The 20,806-nt window shown below is 37.3% G+C and overlaps 1 protein-coding gene across 1 annotated transcript in view; it reads left to right on the top strand.

Annotated features, from left to right (window-relative positions):
* Positions 1–20,806, top strand: part of vat1 (vesicle amine transport 1) — an 88,835-nt gene that overhangs the window by 65,614 nt on the left and 2,415 nt on the right. The window contains exons 3-5 of the mRNA XM_062050069.1: positions 770–940; positions 8,005–8,094; positions 10,994–11,235. Coding sequence (XP_061906053.1) covers positions 770–940; positions 8,005–8,094; positions 10,994–11,235 — 503 coding nt within the window. The remainder of the gene's footprint in view (positions 1–769; positions 941–8,004; positions 8,095–10,993; positions 11,236–20,806) is intronic.

Raw genomic sequence — 20,806 nt, 5'->3', positions numbered from 1 at the left:
TATTTCGGGGTCCATTGAGGTTAGCTAATTTTACTTGTTTTGGAAAGTCTTGACAAGCCAAAATTTCTTGTTCTATTGGCAGATAATTTTGCTTAGTTCAAGTAAAATGCCCCTAATTTTAGTAATTTTTTTTCTTGTTTTTGAACACTGACTTTTTGCAGTGTAGCCAGTTCAGTTTTAGTTTCGTTCTGCATAACCTTCCCTAAGCTTCAATGCCTTTTCTTAGGGGTGTATATTGTAGCGTCCCGGAAGAGTTAGTGCTGCAAGGGGTTCTGGGTATTTTTTATGTTTGTGTTACGGTGAGGATGTTCTCCCGAAATGTGTTTGTCATTCTTGTTTGGTGTGGGTTCACAGTGTGGCGCATATTTGTAACAGTGTTAAAGTTGTTTATACGGCTACCCTCAGTGTGACCTGTATGGCTGTTGACCAAGATTGCCTTGCATTCACTTGTGTGTGTGAAAAGCCGTAGATATTATGTGATTGGGCCGGCACGCAAAGGCAGTGCCTTTAAGGTTTATTGGCGTTCTGTACTTCTCCCTACGTCCGTGTACACAGCTGCGTTTTAAAAAGTCATAAATTTTGCTTTTTGAAACCGATACCGATCATTTTGAAACCGATACCGATCATTTCCGATATTACATTTAAAAGCATTTATCGGCCGATAATATCGGCAGTCCGATATTATCGGACATCTCGACAAATCACCTTTCTTTTTTTGTCTTTCTCTGCGTGTTTTTCCACTAATGTGACCGCACTCTCTGTCCAAAAGGTGGCGTGGGCACTGCGGCCACCCAGCTGTGCAAGACGGTGAAGGACGTCACCGTGTTCGGAACGGCGTCGGCGGGCAAGCACGAAACCATCAGCCAGGCCGGCGTCACGCATCCCATCGACTACCGCACCAAAGACTACGTGGAAGAAGTCCGCAAGATCAGCCCCAAAGGTGAGCGAGCGGGACGGGGGGGATGTGCTAGAACTGGAATGGCACTACGCGTTTACGCAATAGGCAGCGTACGCTCTGATAACAGCGACGCAGTGATGATTACTTTGGTACTAAACTCTTAAATAGAGACTAAATTCACGTTAAAAAAAATCTAGATTTCACCAGTCCTCCAGGAATTTGCCATGTCAAAACACCGAAAGTGAACTTTTGGTTCCTGGAACCTTTAGTTCGTGGAACTAGAGGTTCCTGCAGAACAGTGTTTTTCAACCTTTTTGTGAGCCAAGGCACATTTGGTGTTTTGGGTTGGTGCACTAATTGTAAGTGTATCTTGTGTTTTTTATGTTGATTTAATTAAAAAAAAACAAAAAAAAAAAACAATACGATAATAAAAAAAACGATACCGATAATTTCCGATATTACATTTTAAAGCATTTATCGGCCGATAAATGCTTTAAAATCTCTAGTTATTTATGCGTCATATAACGTACACTTATTGTTCACTATTCTTTATTTATTTTAAATTGCCTTTCAAATGTCTATTCTTGGTGTTGGGTTTTATCAAATAAATCTCCCCAAAAAATTCGACTTATACTCCAGTGCGACTTATATGTTTTTTTTTTCCTTCTTTATTATGCATTTTCGACCAGTGCGACTTATACTCCGGAGCGACTTATAGTACGACAAATACGGTAGTTGCTTTTTAACATGCAAATTAGTAACATATTGGCTCTTCATTAGTCATTATTAAGTACTTATTAATGCCTTATTCTGCATGGCCTTATTATACAACCAGTAAGCCGGTAACACTTAAGTATGGGGAACATATTCACCATTACTAACCCTAACCCTAACCCTCTAACTCAGTGGTTCTTAACCTTGTTGGAGGTACCGAACCCTACCAGTTTCATATGCGCATTCACCAAATCCTTCTTTAGTGACATTTTTTTTAATAGATTTTTCAAATTCAAGACAAAGTTATATGTTTTTTACTGGTGCACAAAATGAACCGTGCATGAACATCACCTTGTTCACAGAACAAAATCAACACAGTGCATGAACTCACAACAAATGACACACCTGCAAGTCAGTGTGACTTCTGCTGTTGCCTTTGAGAGACCCGTTCAGATATGCATGGCTTCACCTTGGCAAGTGCCACTTATGTCATTTTCACAGCAAAGTCTGTTCCTTTTCTTCGTTTTTATGTCCAGCATCCTCGAAAAGGATTGCTCGCAAAGATATGTTGTAACAAATGGTATAAAAAAAATCCCGGGGCTTTCTTAGCAATAACTGGATACTTTTCCATTTGTCGACACCAAAACGTTGAGAGCGTTGTTGTTCTGAAGAGTTGCTGTTGAACCTGGCTCTGCTGAATTTCAATGAATAGGGACAGAGGACCCTATTGTAATTGTAAGGTTTTATTTCTTTCTTTATTATTATACCGCCGCGTCTTTGAGCTGTAATTTGACCCCCTTAACATGCTTCAAAACTCACCATATTTGACAAAAACATCAGGACTGGCGAAAATTGCGATCTAATCAAAAAACCTAGCCCCAAAACTCAAAATTGCGCTCTAGCGCCCCCTAGGAAGAAAACACAGAAAAAACTGCCTCCCACTAGGAATGTCGGAGAGACATGAAACAAAAACCTCTATGTAGGTCTCACTTAGACCTACATTTCATACACTGACATCCTTCAGCAAAAATCAACAGGAAGTTTGCAATTCCCCCTTCAAAACAAAAGTTTTGTAAAAACAGTCACTTTTGCCTCTTTGAGCTATAATTTGACCCCCTTAACATGCTTCAAAACTCACCAAACTGGACACACACATCAGGACTGGCAAAAATGGCGATATAATAAAAAAAAACCAACCCCAAAACTCAAAATTGCGCTCTAGTGCCCCCTAGGAAGAAAACACAGACAAAACTTCCTGTAACTCCCACTAGGAATGTCGGAGAGACATGAAACAAAAACCTCTATGTAGGTCTCACTTAGACCTACATTTCATACACTGACATCCTTCAGCAAAAATCAACAGGAAGTTTGCAATTCCCCCTTCAAAACAAAAGTTTTGTAAAAACAGTCACTTTTGCCTCTTTGAGCTATAATTTGACCCCCTTAACATGCTTCAAAACTCACCAAACTGGACACACACATCAGGACTGGCAAAAACTGCAATCTAATAAAAACCCTAAAACTCAAAATTGTGCTCTAGCGCCCCCTAGGAAGAAAACACAGACAAAACTGCCTGTAGCTTCCAGTAGGAATGTCGTAGAGACATTAAACAAAAACCTCTATGTAGGTCTCACTTAGACCTACATTTCATACACTGACATCCTTCAGCAAAAATCAACAGGAAGTTTGCAATTCCCCCTTCAAAACAAAAGTTTTGTAAAAACAGTCACTTTTGCCTCTTTGAGCTATAATTTGACCCCCTTAGGATGCTTCAAAACTCACCAAACTGGACACACACATAAGGACTGGCAAAAATTGCGATCTAATAAAAACCCCAAAACTCAAAATTGTGCTCTAGCGCCCCCTAGGAAGAAAACAGACAAAACTGCCTGTAACTTCCAGTAGGAATGTCGTAGAGACATGAAACAAAAACCTCTATGTAGGTCTCACTTAGACCTACATTTCATACACTGACATCCTTCAGCAAAAATCAACAGGAAGTTTGCAATTCCCCCTTCAAAACAAAAGTTTTGTAAAAACAGTCACTTTTGCCTCTTTGAGCTATAATTTGACCCCCTTAACATGCTTCAAAACTCACCAAACTGGACACACACATAAGGACTGGCAAAAATTGCGATCCAATAAAAACCCCAAAACTCAAAATTGTGCTCCAGCGCCCCCTAGGAAGAAAACACAGACAAAACTGCCTGTAACTTCCCGTAGGAATGTCGTAGAGACATGAAACAAAAACCTCTATGTAGGTCTCACTTAGACCTACATTTCATACACTGACATCCTTCAGCAAAAATCAACAGGAAGTTTGCAATTCCCCCTTCAAAACAAAAGTTTTGTAAAAACAGTCACTTTTGCCTCTTTGAGCTATAATTTGACCCCCTTAGCATGCTTCAAAACTCACCAAACTGGACACACACATCAGGACTGGCAAAAATTGCGATCTAATAAAAACCCCAAAACTCAAAATTGTGCTCTAGCGCCCCCTAGGAAGAAAACACAGACAAAACTGCCTGTAACTTCCAGTAGGAATGTCGTAGAGACATGAAACAAAAACCTCTATGTAGGTCTTACTTAGACCTACATTTTATACACTGACATCCTTCAGCAAAAATCAACAGGAAGTTTGCAATTCCCCCTTCAAACAAAAGTTTTGTAAAAACAGTCACTTTTGCCTCTTTGAGCTATAATTTGACCCCCTTAGCATGCTTCAAAACTCACCAAACTGGACTCACACATAAGGACTGGCAAAAATTGCGATCTAATAAAAACCCCAAAACTCAAAATTGTGCTCTAGCGCCCCCTAGGAAGAAAACACAGACAAAACTGCCTGTAACTTCCAGTAGGAATGTCGTAGAGACATGAAACAAAAACCTCTATGTAGGTATCACTTAGACCTACATTTCATATATTGACAACCCCCAGCAAAAATCAACAGGAAGTTTGCAATTCCCCCTTCAAAACAAAAGTTTTGTAAAAACCAGTCACCTTTTTTCAAACATTATCTCCTCTGAGCGCGTTTGTCTTGTCGGCTTCAAACTAGCACAGGAGAGAGATTGAACCCTTCTGATTAAAAGTTGATGAAAGAGTTTTAATTACTGCTCCGGTTTGGATTTTATGTGCCGTCAAAGTTGGTCCCGTCCATCGCTGCTTGCAGCTTTAATTTGTTATTGTCATTGTGAGTGGGCCAAAACACTTATATTAGAAAATAATCTCATGGAAATGACTGCTGCCATTTGATTATAATAATAAAACATTTAACTTGTTATTTAGTCAGGTTTGGAACAGGTGTGTTGCTAGTGTGACCACAATGCATGTGCACGTCTGACGTCGCTCACATGTGCTCCACCGAATGCTCAAAGAGTTTTTGCGTTTGCTCACGCATATGGAAAATTAGAGGGAACATTGTTTGGGGGTATCCATAATACGCCGATAGGGAGAAGTTTTAATTTACACGATGAGTCGGCTGTGTCTTGACCTCCGCGGCGGAGGCTCCGACGAACCCCTGAGGCCGGCTCGCCGAACCCCTAGGGTTCGATCGAACCCAGGTTAAGAACCACTGCTCTAACCCTAACCAAATAACTCTAAATGAAGTCTTTGTTACTTAGAATATGTTCCCCATACTAAAGTGTTACCAGTATATTTAATATTTTCAGACACAGTTTGAACAGTAACACTGTGTTTGGATGTTTAATTAAGTGATTCTTCAGTTTGAGAATTACAGATCTTTTTTTCCCTTTTGTATTATTATATTACAAATAGAGATGTCCGATAAATGCTTTAAAATGTATTATCGGAAATTATCGGTATTGTTTTTTTATTATCGGTATCGTTTTTTTGTTGTTTTTTTTTTTAATTAAATCAACATAAAAAACACAAGATACCAACCCAAAAAACCTCCCTCCCCCATTTACACTCATTCACACAAAAGGGTTGTTTCTTTCTCTTATTAATATTCTGGTTCCTACATTAAATATCAATATATATCAATACAGTCTGCAAGGGATACAGTCCGTAAGCACACATGATTGTGCGTGCTGCTGGTCCACTAATAGTACTAACCTTTAACAGTTAATCTTACTCATTTTCAATAATTACTAGTTTCTATGTAACTGTTTTTGTATTGTTTTACTTTCTTTTTTATTCAAGAAAATGTTTTTAATTTATTTATCTTATTTTATTGTATTAATTTTTAAAAAAAGGACCTTATCTTCACCAGACCTGGTTGTCCAAATTAGGCATAATAATGTGATAATTCCACGACTGTGTATATCGGTATCGGTTGATATCGGTATCGGTAATTAAAGAGTTGGACAATATCGGAATATCGGATATCTGCAAAAAGCCATTATCGGACATCCCTAATTACAAATGATTTCAGGCTTCGTCTATGTTTTCTCCAGAAATGTTCCATATATTTTGTCTTATGAATAAAATATACTAACAGTCCATCCATCCATTGAATAAACACAATGAATTAGCTATCATTTAATCATAATTATTGCGATAAGCAAACGAAGGCGGGATTTTTGACTCGGCTCTTCTCTTGGATCTCATTATGTGTACCTAATAAAGTGACCTGTGATCGTATGAGTCTCGTTTTCCCGTCGAGCCTTTTTGTCCAGTGTGGGGGTCAAGCTGGACGGACACACAGCCGGAGGGGGCAGGAAGACGAGCAGAAGTGACACAAGCTGGACAGAACGTCTTAAATTAGACTCGGGGATCAATGTCTCCTCCCTCCCCCATCCCCGACACACACACACACACACAGACACACACACACACACACACAGCCTGCTACCTGTCACTATAGCCACCCTGCGTCCCTTCATGTGTGCCACGGTCCAGGCGGAGTCCCGCTGGGAGCGTCACGCCAATCAATAGAAGGCGGGGTATCAGAGCGACGAGGGGAGGGGAGGGGCGGGAAGCCCAATTTGAGGCGTCCCCTCTGGACATAAGTAACATTGTTGCAGCAGGCCGTGCTCACGCATTCATTATCCGTCAGAGGACGGGCTGTTACTTTGTCACATGACACCTCCTGCCTGTCTCGCCGGTTTTCCATCGCCTGTGTGGGGGCTTATGTCCACAGTGATAAATCGTCGACATTTGGCAAAAAACATTTAAATCCTCCTTGTTTTCTAGTGTTTCTGTTTCTTACTGCCTACGTGGATTACAAAACCCAAAACCAGGGAAGTTGGCACGTTGTGTAAGTCGTAAATAAAAACAGAATACAATGATTTGCGAATCCTTGAAGTCACTGAATAGACTGCAAAGACAAGATATTTAATGTTCGAAATAAAAAAACACTTTTTTATTTTTCTGGGTGTTGTTGATAAATGGCTTTGGCTTTGCATAGTAGAGTTTCAATTTGCACTTACAGATGTAGCGACCAACTGTAGTTACTGACAGTGGTTTTCTGAAGTGTTCCTGAGCCCATGTGGTGATATCCTTTACACACTGAAGTCGCTTTTTGATGCGGTACCGCCTGAGGTGTCGAAGGTCCGTAATATCATCGCTCACGTGCAGTGATTTCTCCAGATTCTCTGAACCTTTTGATGATATTACGGACCGTAGATGGTGTAATCCCTAAATTCCTTGCAATAGCTGGTTGAGAAATGTTGTTCTTAAACTGTTTGACGATTTGCTCACGCATTTGTTCACAAAATGGTGACCTTCGCCCAGTCCTTGTTTATGAATGACTGAGCATTTCATGGAAGCTGCTTTTATACCCAATCATGGCACCCACCTGTTCCCAATTAGCCTGTTCACCTGTGGGATGTTCCAAATAAGTGTTTGATGAGCATTCCTCAACTTCCTCAGTCTTTTTTGCCACTCGTGCCAGCTTTTTTGAAACATGTCGCAGGCATCCAATTCCAAATGAGCTAATATTTGCCAAAAATAACAAAGTTTACCAGTTCGTTGTCTTTGCAGTCTATTCAATTGAATATAGGTTGAAAAGGATTAGCAAATCATTATATTCTGTATTTATTCACAAAAATTACACCGCGTGCCAAATTCACTGGTTTTGTACATATTTAGCCATAATATTATTTGTATTGTATTTAATTACCTTTTGTAGCTCCAATTAATAAAATAATGTTGCTATTATCTCATCTCCATCTTGAAACCTTCTAAAGTGTGTCTTTGCCTCATTCCTGTGAGAATCCTGCGTGTGACTGAAGCATTAAGAAGTGGGGGTTTGTTTCATTTATCCGGGGCTAGCTGCAGTGTGCTCAAACAACCACCGGGTGGCGTCTGTGAGCAGATAATATTGTATTATCTCGTGCTCTTCTGGACTTATCAGGTCTTCTTCACTCATGCTTTAAGTGAGGGAGGAAGCAAAAACTAACCCAGAGCCGCTGTTATGTCTCCTAATACAGGCCTGGACATTGTACTGGACCCCCTTGGAGGATCAGACACCCACAAAGGCTACAACCTGCTCAAACCAATGGGCAAACTCATCTCCTACGGTCAGTACCAACTCATTAGCATATACAGTCACATGTCATATCCTTCCAGGAAGAAAAAAATGAATATATTCTTCACATTTTTATGCCTGACAATTATTTGCTTTTAAAGCATAAAGTGCGGCCCGCAGCCAATTCTTTGACGGCCTGTGCCACATTTCTAAAAATACTATTAAAAAAAACCCAAAGTGGAATAAAAGAGCATGCAGGTGACTTGTGATGAGTAAAAGTTGCAATGTTGACTCTTTTTTTTCCCCTTAAAACGGTCATTACTCAAAAAAGTATAACAAATCAAAATCAATGGTGTTATGTAATATTGGCCTATTGAAGGCTTCAATTACTTCACATTAATTATTACACTTTAAAATGCTTATTGGGGAAAATTTTGCATAATTTGTGTGTTTGCCTTAAAAAAAAAAAAGTTTTTTATGACAAAAAGGGCATAAAAGAAACAAAACAAACCCTAAAAAAACCCCATTAAAACATATAATCGACAGATAAATCTGAAGTTGATCCGGGGATTTACGCGTTAAAATGTATAAAATGAAGACTTTTATGAGTGGGGCCCTTTTAAAACCCCAATAATTTTAGTGTGATTTTTATTTTATTTTTTAATCTTTTTTTGCTCAAAAAATAATATTGAATCAAAATCAATGTTATGAATTATTGACCTGTTTTTCACATCAAATACAGATTCTGAAAAAAAATTGGGAGTAAAAATTGCATATTTTGCTATAAAAAAACAGGGTTTTCCTTAACAAAAAGTACATAAAACATTAAAAAAAAATGTTTTATATATCGACATATCTGAATTTAATCTAAAAATTTAAAGGGGAACTGCACTTTTTTTTCTTGTCGTTCTCGCCATTTCCGGGGCCTAAATGTCTGTCAAAGTGTACCAACTTGTCGGATTACATCCTCAGACTTCTTCTGTCCAGGTGAAAAGCATGATTTATGATCATCAATAAACGTCCAGGGAGCAAGGAAGCAGCAGACCACTCCATGATGTAAACATAGGGACACACGGTAGTGATCACGGCGCCGCTATAAATAGTTTGTCTGCGTCAGCGCTTATAATAACAATATCACTGATACTTGGTTAATATTCAGGTCAGGAAATGTAAATGGAGTATTGTTGGTGGTTTTTGTTTTATTATTGGATTTTATGGGCAAAATAGAGGACCTCCCATTAATTTAATTCACTTTAATTTACAAGTTAAAATACATACAAAAAAAAATAAAAAATCCATCCATCTTTCATAATGATTGTAAACAAAATGCAAAAAAATAAAATAAAAAAGTGCAGTTCCCCTTTAAGTGTTCAAAACAAAAAAATAATATATTTTTAAAATTTTTATGACTTCTCACCAAACTTGAGGCGAGCCCCAAAGGATAAAAAAAAATCTATACACTGTATTGGTTTTGAAAATGAAAAAATATAAAATGGCCCCCGCTTGCTTTGATTTTTCAGTGGAAAAAGTTTAGAGGCCCCTGGCGTAGCGAAAAGGCCACAGTAAACCCGTAAGAGCCGCCTCAAACATCAACCACAGGAAGGAAAAAAGTGACAGTGAAGGACAGTGCTGAGGAGAAAATTTGTTGAATTAAAGAAAAAAATCATCAAATTTGTAGTTGATTTGGTGAAGCAATTTGATCGTATCACTGCTAGTCAATGCCAGCCAAGAATGTTAAAATAATATCCAAACCGCAGACATTAATTTGTGAAAATATGAAAAAAGCTGCTGATGGTGTGTTTGACAGCAAAGCAGCTGGAAGGTGATAACATAGAACTCCACTCTATTACATTACTTCATAAAACTACTATAGTTGTACAATTGTATTGTATTGTTTTTTGTACAACGCCCGAATGCAGCTGAGATAGGCTCCAGCGACCCCAAAAGGGACAAGCGGTAGAAAATGGATGGATGGGTGGATTATACTTCTTTCTTTTTTTTTCCAAAAGGCATGTGACATGTTAAAAACACCAATTCAATTGATTTCAAAGGGATTTGAGATACAAGTGATTTAAGAGCGCCATTAGCTCGTTGAAGCACTACTGTAGATATATTTTTTCAAATCCCTAAAAATCATTAAAATTTGTTTTAAATTTTTTTTGATTTTATTGTAATTTGTATTTAAAAAAATGTGTTTGTTCAATTTGACACGTCTTTTACCTGCTACTTCCTACACTGTCGGCGTCATGGTCCCAATACTTTGGTCTGTACCAGATATGACTCATGTTCTGGCACACAAAACCACAAATTCTTTGCCCGGGTCACCGTGATCCTTGGCAAAGTTTGGATAAAACTCTCCATAACCTGACAAGATGATTCATAGATCGCTTTTAAACCCGGCCAATTAAACACAATACATGAAATAACAGTGACGGCTTTCCTCACACAGCTTCCTGTTTGCCACTGTGGGACCCCACCACCACCACCACCACCACTACCACCACCACCATGTCCGCTGTGTTTGATGTGTGTGTGTGTGTGTTCTCCCCATCTTGGCGGCGATGCACGCAAGAGTGGGCAAGGTCGGCATGCAGGGAGAACAGGCTTCTGCCTCTCCATGGTGCCCAGAGATCCACTACACTGCATGCTGTCTCCCACGTCCTCACCCATTCATCCTCTCTCAGCCAGTCACCCCTGGAACCCTGTATTCCCGCTCCCTGCATCTTATCAGAATTATGCAGAGACCAAACAATGCGGCACGTTCAGTGTAAACCCGGAATGTGTCTAAAAGCACGATCTATGCGTTCTAGTCCCAAAGTGTACACTATGTGACAATGTGCGAATACCAAAGGAACACCTGTCCTGTCCTGTGACGTCATTTACCGTTTTTTACGCTGCAATGGAGTAAAACTTGAGCTTATATACACTTAGAATGTAATTTACCCCCCCAGGTGCCGCTAACATGCTGGCGGGCCAGAAGAAGAACCTGCTGGCCGTGGCCAAGAACTGGTACCACCAGTTCACCATCCACACGCTCAACCTGATCCAAGGCAACAAGTCGGTGTGCGGCTTCCACCTGGGCTACCTGGACGGGGAGACGGAGCTGATCAGCCAGGCCATGAACGCAATCCTGGACCTCTACAAGCAGGGCAAGGTCAAGCCCCACATTGACTCCACCTGGCACCTCGAGCAGGTAAGTGTTCAAATCAAGTAAATTACTCAGTTTTGTGAAAAATGGTGTCAGAAGTGGGATGGTTAAGTCCTTGGCAAAGCCTTAGGACCACCTGATGGCAGAACAAAGAATAGCCTTTTAGTGTTGTAGTCAGTATACAGGTGGGTAAAATCCAGGTTTACTACTCAGTTTTGTGAGAAATGGTGTCAGAAGTGGGATGGTTAAGTCCTTGGCAAAGCCTTGGGACCACCTGATTGCAGAACAAGGAATTGCCTTTTAGTGTAGGTGGGTAAAATCCATGTTTACTAATCAGTTCTGTGAAAAATTATGTCAGAAGTGGGATGGTTAAGTCCTTGACAAAGCCTTGGGACCACCTGATGGCAGAACAAAGAATAGCCTTTTAGTGTAGTAGTCAGTATACAGGTGGGTAAAATCCAGGTTTACTACTCAGTTTTGTGAGAAATGGTGTCAGAATTTGGATGGTTAAGTCATTGGCAAAGCCTTGGGACCACTTGATGGCAGAACAAGGAATTGCCTTTTAGTGTAGGTGGGTAAAATCCATGTTTACTACTCAGTTCTGTGAAAAATGGTGTCAGAAGTGGGATGGTTAAGTCCTTGGCAAAGCCTTGGGACCACCTGATGGCAGAACAAGGAATTGCCTTTTAGTGTAGGTGGGTAAAATACATGTTTACTACTCAGTTCTGAAAATGGTGTCAGAAGTGGGATGGTTAAGTCCTTGGCAAAGCCTTGGGACCACCTGATGGCAGAACAAGGAATTGCCTTTTAGTGTAGGTGGGTAGAATCCATGTTTACAACTCAGTTCTGTGAAAAATGGTGTCAGAAGTGGGATGGTTAAGTCCTTGGCAAAGCGTTGGGACCACCTAATGGCAGAACAAAAAGCCTTTCAGTGTAGTAGTCAGTATACAGGTAGGTAAAATCCAGGTTTACTACTCAGTTTTGTGACAAATGGTGTCAGAAGTGGGATGCTTAAGTCCTTGGCAAAGCGTTGGGACCACCTAATGGCAGAACAAATAGCCTTTCAGTGTAGTAGTCAGTATACAGGTGGGTAAAATCCAAGTTTACTTTTGTGTCAGAAGTGGGATGGTTAAGTCCTTGGCAAAGACTTGGGACCACCTGATGGCAGAACAAGGAATTGCCTTTTAGTGTAGGTGGGGAAAATCCATGTTTACTACTCAGTTCTGTGAAAAATTGTGTCAGAAGTGGGATGTTAAGTCCATGGCAAAGCCTTGGGGCCACTTCATGGCAGAACAAGGGATATCCCCTTGGTGCCGTGGTCAGTAAACAGGTTGTTAAAATATAGGTTTATTACTCAAAGTTCTGTGAAAAATGGTGTCAGAAGTGGGATGGTTGAGTTAAAAGGGCATCCATGGAAATCCTTGGGACCACTGAATGGCGGACCAAGTAAGAGCCCTTTGGTATCGTAGTCAGTATACAGGTGTTTCAAAACCAGGTTAAAATCCTGGTTTACTACTTGGAGTTTTGTGACAAATGTGTCAGAAGTGGGATGGTTAAGTCCTTGGCAAAGCGTTGGGACCACCTAATGGCAGAACAAAAAGCCTTTCAGTGTAGTAGTCAGTATACAGGTAGGTAAAATCCAGGTTTACTACTCAGTTTTGTGACAAATGGTGTCAGAAGTGGGATGCTTAAGTCCTTGGCAAAGCGTTGGGACCACCTAATGGCAGAACAAATAGCCTTTCAGTGTAGTAGTCAGTATACAGGTGGGTAAAATCCAGGTTTACTTTTGTGTCAGAAGTGGGATGGTTAAGTCCTTGGCAAAGACTTGGGACCACCTGATGGCAGAACAAGGAATTGCCTTTTAGTGTAGGTGGGGAAAATCCATGTTTACTACTCAGTTCTGTGAAAAATTGTGTCAGAAGTGGGATGTTAAGTCCATGGCAAAGCCTTGGGGCCACTTCATGGCAGAACAAGGAATATCCCCTTGGTGTCGTGGTCAGTAAACAGGTTGTTAAAATATAGGTTTATTACTCAAAGTTCTGTGAAAAATAGTGTCAGAAGTGGGATGGTTGAGTTAAAAGGGCATCCATGGAAATCCTTGGGACCACTGAATGGCGGACCAAGGAAGAGCCCCTCGGTATCGTAGTCAGTATACAGGTGTTTCAAAACCAGGTTAAAATCCTGGTTTACTACTTGGAGTTTTGTGACAAATGTGTCAGAAGTGGGATGGTTAAGTTATAAGGGCATCCATGGCAATCCTTGGGACCACTTGATGGCGGACCAAGGAAGAGCCCCTTGGTATTGTAGTCAGTAAACAAGTGGGTAAAATCCAGGTTTACTACTCAGTTTTGTGAGAAATGGTGTCAGAAGTGGGATGGTTAAGTCCATGGCAAAGCCCCTGGGCCACTTCATGGCAGAACAAGGAATAGCCCCTTGGTGTCGTGGTCAGTAAACAGGTGCTTAAAATCTAGGTTTATTACTCCGAGTTCTATGAGAAACAGTGTCAGAAGTGGGATACTTAAGGCATAAGGGCATCCATGACAATCCTTCAGATGACTTGATGGGTAACAAGGAATAGCCCCTTGGTGTAGTTGTCAACGTACAGATGTTTCAACACCAGGTTAAAATACAGGTTTAGTTTTGTGAGAAATGGTGTCAGAAGTGGGATGGTTAAAAAGTGATAGGAGCATCCATGGCAATCCTTGGGACCACTTGAGAAAGAATAGCCTTTTTGGTGTAAAATCCAAGTTTACTACTCAAGAGTTGTGTGAAGAATGTGTCAGAAGTGGGACGGTTAAGTTAATATGTCTCCAAGGCAGAAGCGTATTAGAAAGTATCCAGTAACAAAGGTGTCTACATCATTCAACTTACTGTGTCATGAGCTTAACTTCATGAATTAAAAAAACAAAAAACTAATGACCACCCCACTTCAACTTAAAGACAGCATAAGTCCATTACAGACAATTAATAATAAATAGGTTAGTGTGTTTTTTTTTTAAATCTACCATTGTTCTCTGACTCATTTTGCCTGATCAAACCTGACAACATTATTACAAATATGTATAATTGATGCTGATATCGTACCGGATCGGTGTCTGCCAATACTCAAGGGTCCAATATCGTTATCGGAAATGAAAAGTTATCCACACGCTGACCCTTGGGACTGGTGAGCCGAGTGTGATGGAGCCTAGTGATGGGGGTCCAGGATGCACATACTGGACATGGCCATGTGTGTGCTAGTCAGACACAGTCAGACAGTTGGCAGCAGATATGAATGGCGAGTGTGAGAAAACGGCGCTGGTTTGTATTTGGAAGCGGCGGATGCCGAGATGACGCCATGCTGCCTTCTTCTTCTTCTTCTTCTTCTTCTACTACTCCTCTGCCATTTGTCTGCCTCTCCATCTGTCAGACTCCAGGTTGTTTGACTCTCTCTCTCTCTCTCTTTCTATTCTCTGCCTTTTTCCTTCTCTCCTGTTGCTATGGCGACACCGATGTAGTCGGCGTGTGCGTCCGTCTTAGGGCGGGGTCCCTGAAGCTGGAGACGGCAACGAGAAAGAAGAAGAGAGCAGGAGAGAAGAGGGGGATAAAGGAAAAAAAAAAGTCTATCTGGCAGCGATGTGATTTGTGAAGACAACGAGGATTTTAAATTAAAATTGCTTCTTGGCAGTAAATTAGACAATTGATGGATTACAAGAAAGCACGCCCTGAATCCTTCCATCTTTTATTCAGCATCTTGTCTTTGTTTGCTCCGGTAATCAATAACAAAGCCTGGACATTATTACTGGCGACGTAATGACAATATACATTATTACTAGTGACGTTAGGACAATATACATTATTACTAATGACCTTATGACAATATACATTATTACTAGTGACGTAATGACAATATACATTATTACTAGTGACCGTATGACAATATACATTATTACTAGTGACGTTAGGACAATATACATTATTACTAGTGACCATATGACAATATACATTATTACTAGTGACCTTATGACAATATACATTATTACTAGTGACCGTATGACAATATACATTATTACTAGTGACCTTATGACAATATACATTATTACTAGTGACGTTAGGACAATATACATTATTACTAGTGACCTTATGACAATATACATTATTACTAGTGACCTTATGACAATATACATTATTACTAATGACCTTATGACAATATACATTATTACTAGTGACGTAATGACAATATACATTATTACTAGTGACCATATGACAATATACATGATTACTAGTGACCTTATGACAATATACATTATTACTAGTGACGTAATGACAATATACATTATTACTAGTGACGTAATGACAATATACATTATTACTAGTGACCATATGACAATATACATGATTACTAGTGACCTTATGACAATATACATTATTACTAATGACGTTATGACAATATACATTATTACTAGTGACGTAATGACAATATACATTATTACTAGTGACCATATGACAATATACATGATTACTAGTGACCTTATGACAATATACATTATTACTAGTGACGTAATGACAATATACATTATTACTAGTGACCTTATGACAATATACATTATTACTAGTGACGTAATGACAATATACATTATTACTAGTGACCATATGACAATATACATTATTACTAGTGACGTAATGACAATATACATTATTACTAGTGACGTAATGACAATATACATTATTACTAGTGACGTAATGACAATATACATTATTACTAGTGACCATATGACAATATACATGATTACTAGTGACCTTATGACAATATACATTATTACTAGTGACGTAATGACAATATACATTATTACTAGTGACCATATGACAATATACATTATTACTAGTGACGTAATGACAATATACATTATTACTAGTGACGTAATGACAATATACATTATTACTAGTGACCATATGACAATATACATTATTACTAGTGACCATATGACAATATACATTATTACTAGTGACCTTATGACAATATACATTATTACTAGTGACCTTATGACAATATACATTATTACTAGTGACCTTATGACAATATACATTATTACTAGTGACGTAATGACAATATACATTATTACTAGTGATGTAATGACAATATACATTATTACTAGTGACCTTATGACAATATACATTATAACTAGTGACCTTATGACAATATACATTATTACTAGTGACCTTATGACAATATACATTATAACTAGTGACCTTATGACAATATACATTATTACTAGTGACGTAATGACAATATACATTATTACTAGTGACCATATGACAATATACATTATTACTAGTGACTTTATGACAATATACATTATTACTAGTGACCTTATGACAATATACATTATTACTAGTGACCTTAAGACAATATACATTATTACTAGTGACCTTATGACAATATACATTATAACTAGTGACCTTATGACAATATACATTATTACTAGTGACCTTATGACAATATACATTATAACTAGTGACCTTATGACAATATACATTATTACTAGTGACGTAATGACAATATACATTATTACTAGTGACGTAATGACAATGTACATTATTACTAGTGACCATATTACAATATACATTATTACTAGTGACCTTATGACAATATACATTATTACTAGTGACCTTATGACAATATACATTATAACTAGTGACCTTATGACCATATACATTATTACTAGTGACGTAATGACAATATACATTATTACTAGTGACGTAATGACAATATACATTATTACTAGTGACCATATGACAATATACATTATTACTAGTGACTTTATGACAATATACATTATTACTAGTGACCTTATGACAATATACATTATTACTAGTGACGTAATGACAATATATATTATTACTAGTGACGTAATGACAATATACATTATTACTAGTGACCATATTACAATATACATTATTACTAGTGACCTTATGACAATATACATTATTACTAGTGACCTTATGACAATATACATTATAACTAGTGACCTTATGACCATATACATTATTACTAGTGACTTTATGACAATATACATTATTACTGGTGACCTTATGACAATATACATTATTACTTGTGACGTAATGACAATATACATTATTACTAGTGACCTTATGACAATATACATTATTACTAGTGACCTTATGACAATATACATTATTACTAGTGACCTTATGACAATATACATTATTACTAGTGACCTTAAGACAATATATATTATTACTAGTGACCTTATGACAATATACATTATTACTAGTGACCTTAAGACAATATATATTATTACTATTGACGTAATGACAATATACATTATTACTAGTGACCTTATGACAATATACATTATTACTAGTGACCTTATGACAATATACATTATTACTAGTGACCTTATGACAATATACATTATTACTAGTGACCTTATGACCATATACATTATAACTAGTGACCTTAAGACAATATATATTATTACTAGTGACGTAATGACAATATATATTATTACTATTGACGTAATGACAATATACATTATTACTAGTGAACATATTACAATATACATTATTACTAGTGACCTTATGACAATATACATTATTACTAGTGACCTTATGACAATATACATTATTACTAGTGACCTTATGACAATATACATTATTACTAGTGACCTTATGACCATATACATTATAACTAGTGACTTTATGACAATATACATTATTACTGGTGACCTTATGACAATATACATTATTACTAGTGACCTTATGACAATATACATTATTACTAGTGACCTTATGACCATATACATTATTACTAGTGACGTAATGACAATATACATTATTACTAGTGACCATATGACAATATACATTATTACTAGTGACCTTATGACCATATACATTATTACTGGTGACCTTATGACAATATACATTATTACTGGTGACCTTATGACAATATACATTATTACTAGTGACGTAATGACAATATACATTATTACTAGTGACCATATGACAATATACATTATTACTAGTGACCTTATGACAATATACATTATTACTTGTGACGTTATATCAATATACATTATTACTAGTGACCATATGACAATATACATTATTACTAGTGACTTTATGACAATATACATTATTACTAGTGACCTTAAGACAATATACATTATTACTAGTGACCTTATGACAATATATATTATTACTAGTGACCTTATGACAATATACATTATTACTAGTGACCATATTACAATATACATTATTACTAGTGACCTTATGACAATATACATTATTACTAGTGACCTTATGACCATATACATTATTACTGGTGACCTTATGATAATATACATTATTACTGGTGACCTTATGACAATATACATTATTACTAGTGACGTAATGACAATATACATTATTACTAGTGACCATATGACAATATACATTATTACTAGTGACCTTATGACAATATACATTATTACTAGTGACCTTATGACAATATACATTATAACTAGTGACCTTATGACCATATACATTATTACTAGTGACTTTATGACAATATACATTATTAGTAGTGACCTTATGACAATATACATTATTACTAGTGACCTTATGACAATATACATTATTACTAGTGACCTTAAGACAATATACATTATTACTAGTGACCTTATGACAATATACATTATAACTAGTGACCTTATGACAATATACATTATTACTAGTGACCTTATGACAATATACATTATAACTAGTGACCTTATGACAATATACATTATTACCAGTGACGTAATGACAATATACATTATTACTAGTGACGTAATGACAATGTACATTATTACTAGTGACCATATTACAATATACATTATTACTAGTGACCTTATGACAATATACATTATTACTAGTGACCTTATGACAATATACATTATAACTAGTGACCTTATGACCATATACATTATTACTAGTGACGTAATGACAATATACATTATTACTAGTGACGTAATGACAATATACATTATTACTAGTGACTTTATGACAATATACATTATTACTAGTGACCATATGACAATATACATTATTACTAGTGACCTTATGACCATATACATTATTACTGGTGACCTTATGACAATATACATTATTACTTGTGACGTTATATCAATATACATTATTACTAGTGACCATATGACAATATACATTATTACTAGTGACGTAATGACAATATACATTATTACTAGTGACCATATGACAATATACATTATTACTAGTGACCTTATGACAATATACATTATTACTAGTGACGTAATGACAATATACATTATTACTAGTGACCATATGACAATATACATTATTACTAGTGACGTAATGACAATATATATTATTACTAGTGACGTAATGACAATATATATTATTACTAGTGACGTAATGACAATATACATTATTACTAGTGACCATATTACAATATACATTATTACTAGTGACCTTATGACAATATACATTATTACTAGTGACCTTATGACCATATACATTATTACTGGTGACCTTATGACAATATACATTATTACTGGTGACCTTATGACAATATACATTATTACTAGTGACGTAATGAAAATATACATTATTACTAGTGACCATATGACAATATACATTATTACTAGTGACCTTATGACAATATACATTATTACTAGTGACCTTATGACAATATACATTATAACTAGTGACCTTATGACCATATACATTATTACTAGTGACTTTATGACAATATACATTATTACTAGTGACCTTATGACAATATACATTATTACTAGTGACCTTATGACAATATACATTATTACTAGTGACCTTATGACAATATACATTATTACTAGTGACCTAATTGACAATATACATTATTACTAGTGACCTTATGACAATATACATTATTACTAGTGACCTTATGATAATATACCGTAATTTCCGGACTATAAGCCGCACCTGACTATAAGCCGCAGGGTTTTGATGTGTAATTAGCGTAGTATATAGGGGTTCCTGCTACCATGGAGGGGATTGTCGGGACAGAGATGACTGTTTGGGAACGCAAAGCGTCCCATTTATTAACAATAAATCTTTCAATCATTCAATCAAACTTTCAAATCTTTGACATGGCGAACAGCATTCGTGCAGAGTACAAATAATACAACGGTGCAAAGTAATACAAAGTGCTCGCCTGTACGTTATCAAAATAACCAGCCTACCGGTATATGAAAAGTCAGTCTTTAATCATTGTGTCATCGTCTTCCTCCTGCGTACTAAAACCACCGAAATCCTCTTCGTCGGTGTCGGAGAAGAACAGGCCGTAAATAAGCCGCACCCTTGTATAAGCCGCAGGGACCAGAATGAGGGGAAAAAGTAGCGGCTTACAGTCCGGAAATGACGGTACATTATTACTAGTGACATTTTATGACAAGATCTGCACAAAACGTCTTCCAGTAGTTTCCCCACTCTGACTTCCATTCACATCCACCCGCCGTCTTTTAGTGCCGCCATTCACGTCCTGCGTCTTTTCCACCCCGCTCGTGGAAGTCGTGCAGGGCTACGTTTCAGTTAGGTTGCTAGGCGATTACCCCTGTTGCCGTGGCGCCGGTCGATT

Source organism: Entelurus aequoreus, linkage group LG06 (assembly GCF_033978785.1).
Source record: "Entelurus aequoreus isolate RoL-2023_Sb linkage group LG06, RoL_Eaeq_v1.1, whole genome shotgun sequence".
NCBI classification, from domain to species: Eukaryota; Metazoa; Chordata; class Actinopteri; order Syngnathiformes; family Syngnathidae; genus Entelurus; species Entelurus aequoreus.
Note: the sequence above shows the minus strand (reverse complement) of the source record. Positions and strands in the feature narration are given on the sequence as shown.